At 41.2% G+C, this 13,067-nt stretch overlaps 1 protein-coding gene across 1 annotated transcript in view; it reads left to right on the forward strand.

Annotated features, from left to right (window-relative positions):
* The window catches only part of LOC141501828 (unconventional myosin-XVIIIb-like), a 54,310-nt gene extending 42,304 nt beyond the window's left edge, over positions 1-12,006 (forward strand). Inside the window, exons 4-5 of the mRNA XM_074206168.1 lie at positions 2,893-4,078; positions 11,798-12,006. Of these exons, the coding sequence (XP_074062269.1) occupies positions 3,053-4,066 (1,014 nt within the window). The 5' untranslated portion in view covers positions 2,893-3,052 and the 3' untranslated portion in view covers positions 4,067-4,078; positions 11,798-12,006. The remainder of the gene's footprint in view (positions 1-2,892; positions 4,079-11,797) is intronic.
* Positions 12,007-13,067: the final 1,061 nt, after the last annotated feature.

A 13,067-nucleotide genomic window follows, 5' to 3' on the forward strand; every position in this document is an offset into this window, starting at 1 on the left:
ATAGTTTAAGAAGTAATTTTGATAAATTGAAGAATGTCCAGCATGGTGAATGCTCCATGGTGAATGCCCCATGAGAATCCATTGATGAATTGGGGAGTTTGGAGAAGAGAAGGTTGAAGTGATATGATCACAGTCATTAAATACACATGATTATTCTAAAGTCAGAAGAGAGCTTAGAGATCCTTTCATTTGATTCTTTCTTATTTTTGATGAGGAAACTAAAGCCTTGAGTTATAATAGCTGCCCTAAGATCATACAGGATACAAGAGACAGATTTAGAATTTGAACACAGATCTTATGCCTAGAAAGTCAGTGTTATTTCCAATAGGCTGTCACAAGTCTGAGGGCTTAGATTTATTTGGTTTAGCCTCAGTGGGCCTCAAGAAAACAGATATATGGAGTAGCTAGGTGGTGCCATAGTTTACAGTGCACTGAGTTCAAGTCTAACCTCAGATCCTAGCTGGGTGATCCCAGGCAAGTAATTGAACCCCCTTTGCCTCAGTTTCCTCATCTGTAAAATGAGCTGGAGAAGAAAATGGCAAACTACTCCAGTATCTTTGCCAAGAAAACACCAAATGGTATTGTGAAGTGTTGAACACAACTGAAATGATTGAACAATGACCCAACATAGGTATATATACATACAGTAGACAGGAGATAATCTCAGGAGAAAAGTATTGCAATTGGAGAGATCGAGAGAGGTCTTCTGGGGCGGCTAGGTGGCATAGTGGATAAAGCACCGGCCCTGGAGTCAGGAGTACCTGGGTTCAAATCTGAACTCAGACACTTAATAATTACCTAGCTGTGTGGCCTTGGGCAAGCCACTTAACCCCATTTGCCTTGCAAAAACCTAAAAAAAAAAGGCATAGATAGGAATAAATGGAAGAAGACCTTCAATATTTTGGTTGCTTAGAGAAGCCTTGATCAACCCCCCTTTAGTTATAACCTGAACATCAATTTAATTATTCCAGGAAGCAAGGAGAACAAGGAGGCAGAGATGAGTTCAGGCATAGGGTCAGCTGGTGAATATGCATGCAGTCCAGAAAAGGGTGCTGTGTGTGAGCCTTGATGTTGGAGTTGGAAGACATGGATGAGTTCCCCAGGCACCTCAAAGGCTTCCCAGCTGTGTAACATGCTCAAGACATTCAGCTTCCCTTTACAATTGAGAGGGTTAGAGTAGATGGCCTCTGGGGTTCCCCCCTGCCCAGTTCTAGATCCATGAGCCCGGGATTGATTTAAGATTTCTGGGTATGCCAGAGCTGAAAACTCTTGGGATGAACTACCACTGGGCTGCTTCTAGTTCCACATGTGGCTATTCTATTTATTCTTTAGGCAATATGGAAAGAGAGAGAGAGAGAGAGAGAGAGAGAGAGAGAGAGAGAGAGAGAGAGAGAGAGAGAGAGAGAGAAACAGAGAAGAGAGACAGAGAAGAGACAGAGACAGACAGAGAGAGACAATGACAGAGAAATAGACAGAGAGAGAAACAAATACATACAGATAGGGAGAGACAGAGGAAGGAAGAAAGAAGAAAAAAGATAGGAAAGTGAGAGAAAGAAAGGGAGAAAGGAGGCAGCTAGGTGTGGCAAAGAATAGAGCACTGGTCCTGGAGTCAGGAGTAACTGAGTTCAAATCCAGCCCCAGACACTTAATTACCTAGTTGTGTCACCTTGGGCAAGTCACTTAATTCCATTGCCTTAAATAAAAAAAATTAAAAAAGAAAAGGAGAAAAGAGATAGAATGATAGATAGATATGTAGAGAGGAGAGTCAGAAAGAAAGAAAGAGAAATAGCAGAAAAGATAGGAGAGATAGAATGAGAAAAAGCAAGGGGGAGAGAGAATGGTGATATACCTTTCTACTGTGAGGATGATGTGCATCCATGTGAATACCATTATTGGCTTCTCTTAACAACCAATAAAATTAGAAGAGGAGGTCAGATTAGCCCTACATTATCACTAGGTCTCAGCAGAGCAGCCAGGTTCTCATGCAATGATCTTGGGGTGGGAAGGATTTAATCATGGCATTTGATACCATCATAGTCTGTTTCCAAACAACACTGAAGGAAGGAGAGGAAATAGATATTTGTGTGTTCAAGGTTAATGAACTCCATTCCCTCCCTTGTAAAAACTATAATGCTTTGCCTTGTCTGGGTAATTTTGCACCATTGCAAGACTCCATTTTCTCCTAGCTAGCATACTCTTAGCATTGGCTGCACTCAGGAACCCCTGGTGTGAAAGCTGATACTGGTCCTCCTCGTAACAGAAACTGTTTGTCCCGCTCTGTGTGGTCCCTATTCTTGGACTCATTTCAGATACTTAATTTCTTATTATAAATCATAATTACCCTCTCCCCTTAACTCCCTTCCCCCCTCAACTCACCAAGGAATCACATGCATAATGCATGGAGAACAAACATTTGGATAAATTTGGATTTGTTTGAGTCTTGGATAACAAGATTTGTTGAACTGCTGTTCGACTGAGACCCAAAGAAATGAAATTCCCTCATCCCCACCCCCATCATTGTATGAACTTTATCTACTGAGCAGCAAATGACTTATTTTGCAGGGTGGTCCACTATGATAAGTCCCGTCACGTCAGATACAAGACCTCATAAATCTAAGTCATCCATCTTAGCTGCTGTTCTAATCGACTCCAGCATACTTAGTTGGCTTTAATTATAGGCAGAAATTGCATTTCAGGAAGCAACGAGAAATCATTTGCATGGTGTGAATTTGTGCATTAAATCATGTGGTTCATTTGAGATTGTGGTGGGGATAAGAGGGTTCTGAAGAAAAATAGCATGGGGGCTCCTCCTTTCCTGAATCACATACTGATTGCGTGAATTGTAATCAATTGAGCAACTCTCAACTGAATCTGTTTTTATTTTGGGCCTAGGATCCACCAAGAGGCCAAAGATGCTGAAAAGAGGCAACCGACATCTTTGAGGACTGATGCCCAATCTCCAAGGGACAAAAGCTTTGGCAGACAACTCATCTTACCTTTCACCTTCCAGAGTCCAGACCCTGGTAAAACTATTGCAAGTGAGAGTCCCGAGATGTGGAGAGAAACGGTCAGCAAGTCGAAGAGTCACTCATCATCCCCGACTTTGGAAAAAAAATCCCCCAGTTCCTCCTGGGCCCTTTCTGAATTTATTGAAGGATTCCGGAGAAAACGGTCAGATAAAGAGAAAGATGCATTAGGAGCAGAAGACTGGCCCACCTTACCCATCTATCAGACCACTGGTGCATCATCTCTTCGAAGGTCTTTGGAGACGGTGACACTCCCAGAAAAGTCACCTCTGGAAACGGAGACAGAAAGCCCGCGATCTGGACTGTTAAGGTCCACCAGCCTCAAATGTCTCTCCTCTGACAAATATGACTCATCCCTTTCTTTGCCTGCTCCTCCAAAATTAATGTACAGGTCTTGTGACTCACTTTTAGAGTCTGAGAACACAGAAGGCACTTTCAACAGGATGCTGAGCCCATCCATGGGAGATAGCCCAGGGAAGTTTGCCCAGTCCAAGCTGCGCCTTCGGAGGCCATGCATTGATGCACCCTTAGAGGAAGTAGAGGACCCAGACCTAGGAAAAGAATCCCTGGTCTTTCAGAATAGAAGGTTTTCCAACCTGCTAAATGAGCCTTTGGAACCTGACTTGCTGACTTGGAAACTGCCAAGATATGAACAGAAACCCAAAGTGAGTTTTGATGACTATGTCCCAGCTATCCGAAAATCTAACTCTCCTACAAGAGCCAGGAAGGACAAAGGAGATGATCTGAAGCCTGGGACCAGTATGTATAAGAGTGAGACTTCTTCAGCTCGTCTGTCCCCGGGAAGTAGCAGTACCTTCCTGGAAAACATAGAACCCAAGGAAGACAAAGGTCACCTATCTGACTCTTCCTCATCTTCAAGTTCCGCCATGTCCTACAGAAGTGCAGATAGCATCAAGAGTCGCCCAGGATCCAAAAACCGAGAGGAGGAAACTGATAGGACATCTCGATATGGAACATGGATGGATGCCAAGAGGCAAGATGAGGTGGAAAGCATCATGAAGAAATACCTCCAGAAGTAGGGAATGGCCCAGGTAAAAAACACAAGTGCCAGGCTCTGAAAAGAGGTCAACCCACATTTGTCTTTTGACCTCATAGAAACCCAAATGGTGCAGTTGAATTTTATTTGCACCATCAATATTTTTCTCTTGAGATGTATATTTTTGGTCTTTTTCCTATCTGAAATGATTTATTCTTATTTACAACTTGGCAAAACATGCTTGACTAGATAAAATTCATTTAAAATAACTTTGTAAATGGACATAATAATAATAATAATAATAATAGCAATATCACATTTTAGGGTTGTGAAGCATTTTATAAATATTAACTCAGTTTAGTGAGAAGCAAGAATGTCCCTTAAGTATCACAATTCTGACAGCCAGACTTTCAGGATCCAGGATCCTAGAGTTGGAAAATACCTCAGAAGTCATCTAGTCCAACCCATTCATTTTACAGAGGCCCAAGAATTGAGACCCACCTAAGGTGTCACAGGTTGTGAATATCAAGAGATGGGACTCTTTCCACAATACCTCTAGGAGTTATTTCCCCTCTGGTGATGATGTTTGCTCTTCATTCCTAAAGAAGACCATGACATCAAGGGAGGTGATGCCACGACAAACACATGAATTGGATTTGAGTGAGGTGGTGCGGTACTAAATCACCAATCTCACTCTCTCTTTGAGAACCATCTCCATTAAGTGGCCAGATAGGAATCAGGATGACTGGAGATGTCCCTGGATGTGAGGCAATCAGAGTTAAGTGACTTGTCCAAGGTCACACGGTTAGTGTCAAGAGTCCAAAGCCAGTTCTCTATCCACTGTGCCACCTAGATGTTTCCTACATTTCCTCCCAAAGATCATCTGCTCTCTACTGGAAGTGTATAGTAATGGAAAAATCCCCTGGCTTTCCCAAATCAATTCATTGCATCCTCGTCCAACTGTCATTGGTAGAAAAAATATCTTCATATGGAACTGAAATAGGACTCTCTGATGTTTTTGGCTTTGAAACTAAGCATTCCTTCTGGGCAAAGGTATTTTCCTTCACATTCATGCACCTTCCTATTATCTGAAAAACATAGGTAGCAAATTCACCTTGCAATGCCATAGAAGCCGAGCAACCTCTTTTCAGAGTACAAGCCCCAAACAAATGTTACCTCTCTTTTTTAATTTTATTTTTCCAATTACATATTATGAAAGTTTTTCAACATTCATCCACTTTGTTGTATATTTTTCTACCACCCTCCCTTCCCAGCCCCTTCCCTTGGTGGTGAACAGTCAGTTAGAAGTTGTCCATGTACATTTGTGTTTAACATGTTTACACATTAATCATTTTATATATGAGGAATTAGGACTAAAGGAAAAGAAAGAAAACCATGGGATAGGAAGGAAAAACCATAAAGGCAGTTTTAAAAAAAAGTGATCATGGTATCCATTCAAATTCTGTGGTTTTTGAGGGGTTTTTTGGTTTTTGTTTTTCCCCTTGGATGTAGATGGCATTGTCCATAACAGGTTTACCAGGGTTGTCCTAGCTCCTTTCCTTTTTTTCCTCCATTCTCTTAGCTATCACTGGCTATGGCCAGATTATGTCTGAATTGGACTCAGTGACCTGTAAGATCCTTTTCACCTTGAGGATCTTATGGTGTGTAAAAGACTTTAAGTAGATCTGGCTTCCCCAGTCTGTCCTCTAAACTTACTCATCCATAAAAGGATGGGGTTATACCATTGGTTGGGTTACACATCTGGCCATATTCCTGCTGTGATTAAAGGGAGGCAGAATTATCTTCTCCCTTGTCTCCCACCACAACAGTGTCTGAGACTACATTATTAGTTGCTCATAAAGGGCTTTTTGGATGCATGGACTTTTAAGGAGCTATGGAACCAGGAAAGGAAAACACATTATCATTGATTGGCTTTTTCTGATTGACCTCTTTTACATTTAATGCCATCTAACAGCAAGCAGGGCCCATAGAGGACAACAGGACAGGTTAGTTTCAATGGTAGGGAAGAAGGAGAGAAAGAGAAAGAGGTCTGAAGATTATTGGCCCTCCTCCAGGTTGGGCCATGGAGTAGAAGGAGGGAGGACAGTTAGGCAGGAAGGAGACTATGATAGTTCTGGATTCCTGGAGGTAGAGAAAGGGAAGAGAGGCCTTTACAATCTACAGAACTCTCTTTTGCATTGACATTTACATTCATGTTATGCTTTAGGGAAAGCAGGTCAGAATAATTTTCCAGTCATTTTATAGGTGAGGAAACAGACTTGAAAGTTTTAAAGACTTGCTCATTTATGTGTCTAATCAGTAACAGAATCAATATTGAAAACCAGGTCCTTCCAAGACTCTTGTCTTGCTGTAGTTTGCTGCTTCTTGTGGAAAGACCAGTGGTTCCCATGTTTTGGTCTTGTCTGGAATTAACTGGATTCCTAGCATATCGATGTCAGGAAGTGTTTTTCTCAGGGGGTGGATATCAGAGAGGGAAATGGTTCTACAGGTTAGGATCTCATCCATTCCCCCTTTTATTCCCCTGCCCAACCTTTTGGGGGTCAAGGAAACTGATCCACTTATTCTCTTACTCTTTTTCACTCCCCACCACTGAGTCAGGATTCCCCTCGTAACTGGGAGAAGGACAAAAGATAGTGAACAAGGTTTGCAGATCACAATCTGGAATGTATCTGAATTCCTGATCAGGGGGAACTAGAGTCCCAGAGAAGGAAAGTGAATTGTTTAGTATTAGTGACTGAATCTGAAAGAGACTGAACCTCAGAGCTTCCTTGTAAAGGCTGTTTTTAAATTTCTTTTGTCCAGATTCATATTTCCATCTGAATTATAATCCCAGACATCTAAATTAGCCTAGGAGGGATGTCAGATTAAATTCTAGAATCGTGTGTAGTTGATCTGTCTTCTTTTCCCAGGAAATGGAGTTTTGACCAAAGGAGGTCTGATGTCCCCCCGCCACTGCCAGGATCCCCTCAGCTAGACAAGGGGCTCCTTGCCGAGAAAGCTGGGGATCATCTCTCCTTCATGAAAAAGACAAGTTAGCTCATTCCCAAGCTATCTCTCCTCCTCAGTGGTGAATGGGGACAAACCATGTCCTAATGAATTAGTGCAGCTCAGCAGAAGCCTTCTTCCTGTTTTCAATTGCCAATTAATGATCAGAGCTTCATTTACATGATGAGTCTCTCAGGAACTGGGAGAGCAACTTCAAAGGCCATGGGGAGATGGCATGGTCCAGTAAGGAATAGTGTTTCCTTGGAGACTATCTTTCTATCTCCTATCTTTTCCTTCTCCACAACCTGTCTTTGATGAGGATCTCAAAGTGGAGAATTATCCTAGCTAATTAAAAACTATCCCTATATCTCATTTCCCTCACTTAGGCTTTAAAGGAACAATGGGTCTTATTTCTGTTTGGCAAACATGTCCAAGAGAGATGTATTATTGGCTTGCAAATATGTAATCACCACCACCACCACTCAACCATAAGGGAACTACCAACAAAAGTTCAACTTTGTCCTTAATGTCTATTTGACCTTGGGGAAGATTCGAATCTTTCTGGTCCTAATTTTGCTCATGTTTATAAGAGGAGAATTTGATGAGGATTATAGATTTAGAGTTGAAAGAAATCTTAGAAATAATTTCCTAAGTTTACAGATGAGGAAAGTAAACCTCAAAAAGTTTAGAATCTGCCTTATGTTATACAGGCAATATCATAGATGGGATTTGATTCCAGGACCCTTAACTCCAAAGTCAGTTCACTGAAGGCTCTTCAAGCTCTGATGTTCACAATTCCAAGGTTTTTGCCAACTATCTAGAAATCCTTGTTCTAAAGCCCTCCCAACTCTGACTTTCCCTGTTCCAAGGTCCTTCCCAGTTCTGATATCCCCTATTGTAAGTTCCCTCCCAGCCCTGACATTTCATGTTCTAAGGGGCCCCTAGCTCTGACATTCTCAGTTGTAAGACTTTTCCTAATTATCTGTCAGTCTCTGTACTAAGGACCTCCTCAACTCTGATATTCTAAGACCCTTCCCAGCTTTGACATTCCCCATTCTAAGGTCCCTTTTGAGAGATAATCTGGCACAGTGGATGGAGAACCAACATAAGAGATTAGACATCCTTTCACCTCAACTGGTCATGCAATATTGAACAAGTCTGTTAGCCTCTCCATATCCCATAGAGGACAACAGGACAGGTTAGTTCCAATGGTAGGGAAGAAGGAGAGAAAGAGAAAGAGGTCTGAAGATTATTGGCCCTCCTCCAGGTTGGGCCATGAAGTAGAAGAGCTGTTGACCTGCCATAGTAGAGGGAGTTTTCTCTATAGGAAGTTCCTATATAGATGACATCACATGTAGGCCAGAACACAATTTTCTAAGTCCCTTTGGACTCTGACATTCTATGAGTCTGATAAGTCAGTAATTACTGTCTCCTAAGTAATTTTCTATATTACCTCCAGGTATGTTTGCATTTTAAAAGAGGATCCTGTGTCTCCCCAATACCTTCAGGTTTCAAAGAACAAATCCAAAATGGCAGCTTCTTTCTGTCCTTCTCCCCTTGTACCCAGAGCTGAGACTGGTGTGTCCTAAGAAGAGTCTGGAAATAGATGGCCAACTAGAGCCATCCACATGGGGGTATGTCATTGCAGGTTCCTTGATCACTTTTAGAGGATGGGGATGGGGTAGGAAGATGTTTTTGGCCAGGAGGCATCTTCCTAGTCCTGCCCAACTGGGCCATCTATGTACTGCCTTTATATCATACTGTTTGTATGTGCATACAGACAGACATAGACATAGACCCAGAAATAGAAAGCGATACATAGCAATTTGACCTTCTCCATTCTGGAAGTGAGAGAATGAGAAACCGATACAGTCTGTGTCCATCCCCCTCCTTGGTTTCCTGGAGACCCAGCATAATGATGATAAAGGATCTTTGGAACTCAATTCAAATTTGTAGGGGATGGATGGTTCTAGATGGGGAATGTTTTTCTAACTAGGAGAGAGAATAGGAGCTGGAGCAGAGGCCTTGAGAGAACCAGGATGATAGTTGAAATCATAGTCTTTTGACTTCCCTTAGAGATAGGATCATTAAAGGTCATCAACTCTAGGCCTTTAGTTTTTGATAGTGGAAAAAAATGAGTCTGAAAAACTGAAAAATAACTTGCTCAGGTAACATAGCCAGGTGTGAGATCTAGAATCATGGAGGCCTGATTCCAAAGGCTCTACCTTGTAGAAGTGAGACAACTGAGAGGCAGGGTGACTCAGGGGAAGAGCACTGGAGGTGAACTCAGCGGAACCCGGTGTGAATCTTTGTTCTGCCCTTTGCTACCTGAGTATATACTCCCTCTTCTGTAAAAGGAGGAGGTAGGACCATTTGACCTTGGAGGTCTGTTCCATCCAAATCTAAATAAAAAGTCCCTATGATAGCAATCATGTCGATTGCTATATCACTTTTAAATTTTATCAAATTAGGGGTGGCTAGGTGGCACAGTGCATAGAGCACTGGCCTTGGAGTCAGGAGTACCTGGGTTCAAATCTGACCTCAGACAATAATTACCTAGCCGTGTGGCCTTGGGCAAGCCACTTAACCCCATTGCCTTGAAAAAAAAATTCTAAAAATTTTTTTTTATCAAATTAGCCTGTGAAGTAGACATTGCTAGAATTATTATCCCCATTTTACAGATGAAGAAATTGAGAACCAAGGGGAAGCCACTTAACCATCTTACAGGTGGGTAAATAACCAGCGCTGGGATTCAAACTCAGGTATTTCTAACAGTAGAAAGAACTCTGAATCTGCAGCACTGAACTCAGTCTCAAGAGCTGAATTCAAATTCTTGGTCTGCTACTTACAAGTTTGCCCAAGTATTACCTTGGGCAAATCATTATACCTTTCATAGCCTCAATTTTATTTTCTGAAAAATAGGCAGATGGAGCTAAATAGCTTCTGAGATTTCTTTGAGCCCCAAATCTATGACTGTATAATTCTCCTTTCTACTTAAGTATGTGTGGAGGTGAGAAAATACTCTGATCTCAATTTGCTAATCTATAATAGGAAGAGTGTGGATCAGAGGATCCTAGTGTTCAACCACTAAAAATCAAATACCTCCATTTGTGAGAGTTATGAAGGGTGAAATCTAACATAATTGAGTAAACAAGGGTTTAAATATATCTATTTATTAATCAAAGCATATCAATTGCATAACAAATTGGGACCAGGTCCCTCAGCTGAGAATGGACCCTGAATATAGAAGACATGCTTATTCATTAAAAGAAAACAATTAACAGGATATAATCCAGGATACAAGAATAGGTAATCTGATTCTAGTTAGAGGAAAGATTAAGGGCTTTAACAATTGGGAGGGAGAAAGAACAAGCATAAATAATTCCCTGAAATCAGAAAAAGAGGTGTCCTACCCCCACCTCCCCTTTGTGGCAATACACTCACAGTCCCATTGTCTGTAACAAGAAAACAGTAATTCATTGCCCAGAACAGGACCAGTTTTCAGACAAGGTATATGTGTTACTTCAAATGTACAATTGTAATAAAACTTTAGATCTGACTGGGTTTCTGGTCAGCATAACCCAGGTCTTGATTAAGGGTTTCTAAGCAGCAGTTTTTCAGACATTCAGAGCTAGGTTTAAACATTTAAGTAAAGTTTTCTCACAATTCCCATAACTGAATAAAATTTTCTTACAAATTGGACTTATTCTTAGATTTCTTAGAAATAAGACTGGAACTATAATTGAATAGAAAGGGAACTGAAGCAGACCCAGAAATAAGTCACAAGATGAAGTCAAATGTGGTTTACTCAATTTCCACAATTCTCACAGTGCAGAAAGTAAAGACTGTGAATGGTCAGCAAATGGGCAGGTGACTGGTATCCTCAAAAAAAGCTTTCTGAAGGAGGTAAGTTCTGGATTTATATAAGGAGAAAGGAGCTGGAGATTTGCCCAGCTAATATTTGAGTGACCAATTGATTTTCCCCAGATAATGACTTTGGCTATTGTTAGCATATTCCAAGCATTAGATAGAAAGATGGGAGCTGAAACTATCTTCCTCTTCATTTAACTCAGTAGTATTATGTACTTAAACCAAGATGGTTACTCTTCATGTGGTACCTTCATTCAATTTTGAAACAGGTGAACATTTCTCTATTTCTCCATTCTCTATTTCCTCCATTCTCTTTTGACAGAACACAGAACCTCTGACTCCCTCCTTTCCTTCCTTCCCTCCTTCCTTTCCTTCCTTCTCTCCTCTTTTCCTTCCTTCTCTCCTTTCTTCCTTTTCTCCTTCCTTCTCTCCTCCCCTCTTTTCTTTCTTCTCTCCTCTTTCCCTTCCTTCCTCCCTCTCTCCCTTCACTCCCTTCTTCCTTCTCTTCCTTCCTACCTCCCTTCCTTTCTTCTTCCTTTTCTTCTTCCTTCCTCCATTTTCTTCTTCCTTGTTTCATTTCTCCCCCCCCCCCCCTTCCCTTTCCTTCTTCCCACAAGCATTTATATAGTTCTTACTATGTGTTATACTGGAAATCAAAGACAAAACTCATTACCCTCAGGAAGCTTACATTCTACTAGAGGAAAACAATATGTATAGAGCAAAACAGTTGCAGAATATGCAGAGTGATATGCAGAGTACACCCACAAAGTGGAGGTCTCCTGAAGGAACTAACACCTGAGTCATGTGTTGAAGATAGCACAAATTTAATGGGCCTTATTCCATAATCTCTTGTTTTCTATGACATCAAACTCTACTCATACCTGGATTTTCTTTCCAGCATCCAGAGTCATGAGTTCCTGGACAACTTCCCCTGCTGTTCAGCTTTTCAAAAGGAAATGCATAGGTGGTCTCTGCCTCTACCTGTCTGCAGGTGATGCCATCGAAAATTATTCCCAGTGGATTTTGACAAGCCTGAGGATTTATTTTGTAAGAGGTGTGGGGTTTGGACAGTGATTTATACAGAATAAAACCATGGTGGCTTCTTTGAATGAGTATGGTCTTTGTTTTCTTGACCTCCGTTGTTGAGCAGAACAAGTATGTCTATTCAATGTAGAATGTGGGGGACTGATGTCGAAAAATCAAGAATCATGATTCATAACATGATCTTTGAGTGGGTTTTGTATCAGGCCCATTTGTGGGGAACAAGATAAGTTCCTTTTTTTTTTTTTTGGGTTTTGCAAGGCAGTGGAGTTAAATGACTTGCCCAAAGTTACACAGGTAATTATTAATTGTGTGAAACTGGATTTGAACTCAGATCCTCCTGACTCCAGTAACAGTTCTCTATCTACTTCACCACTAAACTGCCCCAAGAAGACTAGTTGTTATCCTTTTTAATCAACGGTATCTGGAACCTTTCTGGGAAATGGGCTAGGTTTTAAATGTGTCCATTACCTAAGAATCGCCTTAAGAATTAGGTGACCATATTTGTTAGAATCCAAATCATGTCCCTTACTGAATATGACAAGGTCTGATAGTCAGGGTTTGGTTTTCCCCCAGTCTCATAGAGACTCTCCTACTTTAAGGTTTACATCTGCTGAATCTTTCTCTTTCATATATACATATATTCCCCACCCTATATATTTTCTACTTGAGCCACAGATTCAGAGTATGAAGAGATCTTTGATACTATCTAGGTCAGAGTTTTCATTTCACAGATGAGAAAACTAAGATTCAGTGAATTTAAGAAACTCATCTAAGGTGTCATGAATAGCAGATGTTTTGAACCCAGGTTCTTGTACCCAAGTCCATGACTCTTTTTATTGTATCACACAAAGCATATCCTCAAGATATGGGCAGCTAGGTGATGCAGTGAAGAGAGCATTAACCTTTGAATCAGGAGGATGGGAGTTCAAATCTGACCTCAGACACTTGCCACGTACTAGTTGTGTGATCTTGAACAAGTCATTTAACCCTGATTGCTTTGCATTCAAGGCCATCTGCAGTCATCCTGATTTTTATTTGGTGACTGGACCCAGATGGCTCTGGAGAAGAAAGTGAGGCTGGTGACTTAGCATAGCTCACCCTCACTCAAATCCAATTCACATGCT

Source organism: Macrotis lagotis, chromosome X (genome assembly GCF_037893015.1).
Source record: "Macrotis lagotis isolate mMagLag1 chromosome X, bilby.v1.9.chrom.fasta, whole genome shotgun sequence".
In the NCBI taxonomy this organism is placed as follows: Eukaryota; Metazoa; Chordata; class Mammalia; order Peramelemorphia; family Peramelidae; genus Macrotis; species Macrotis lagotis.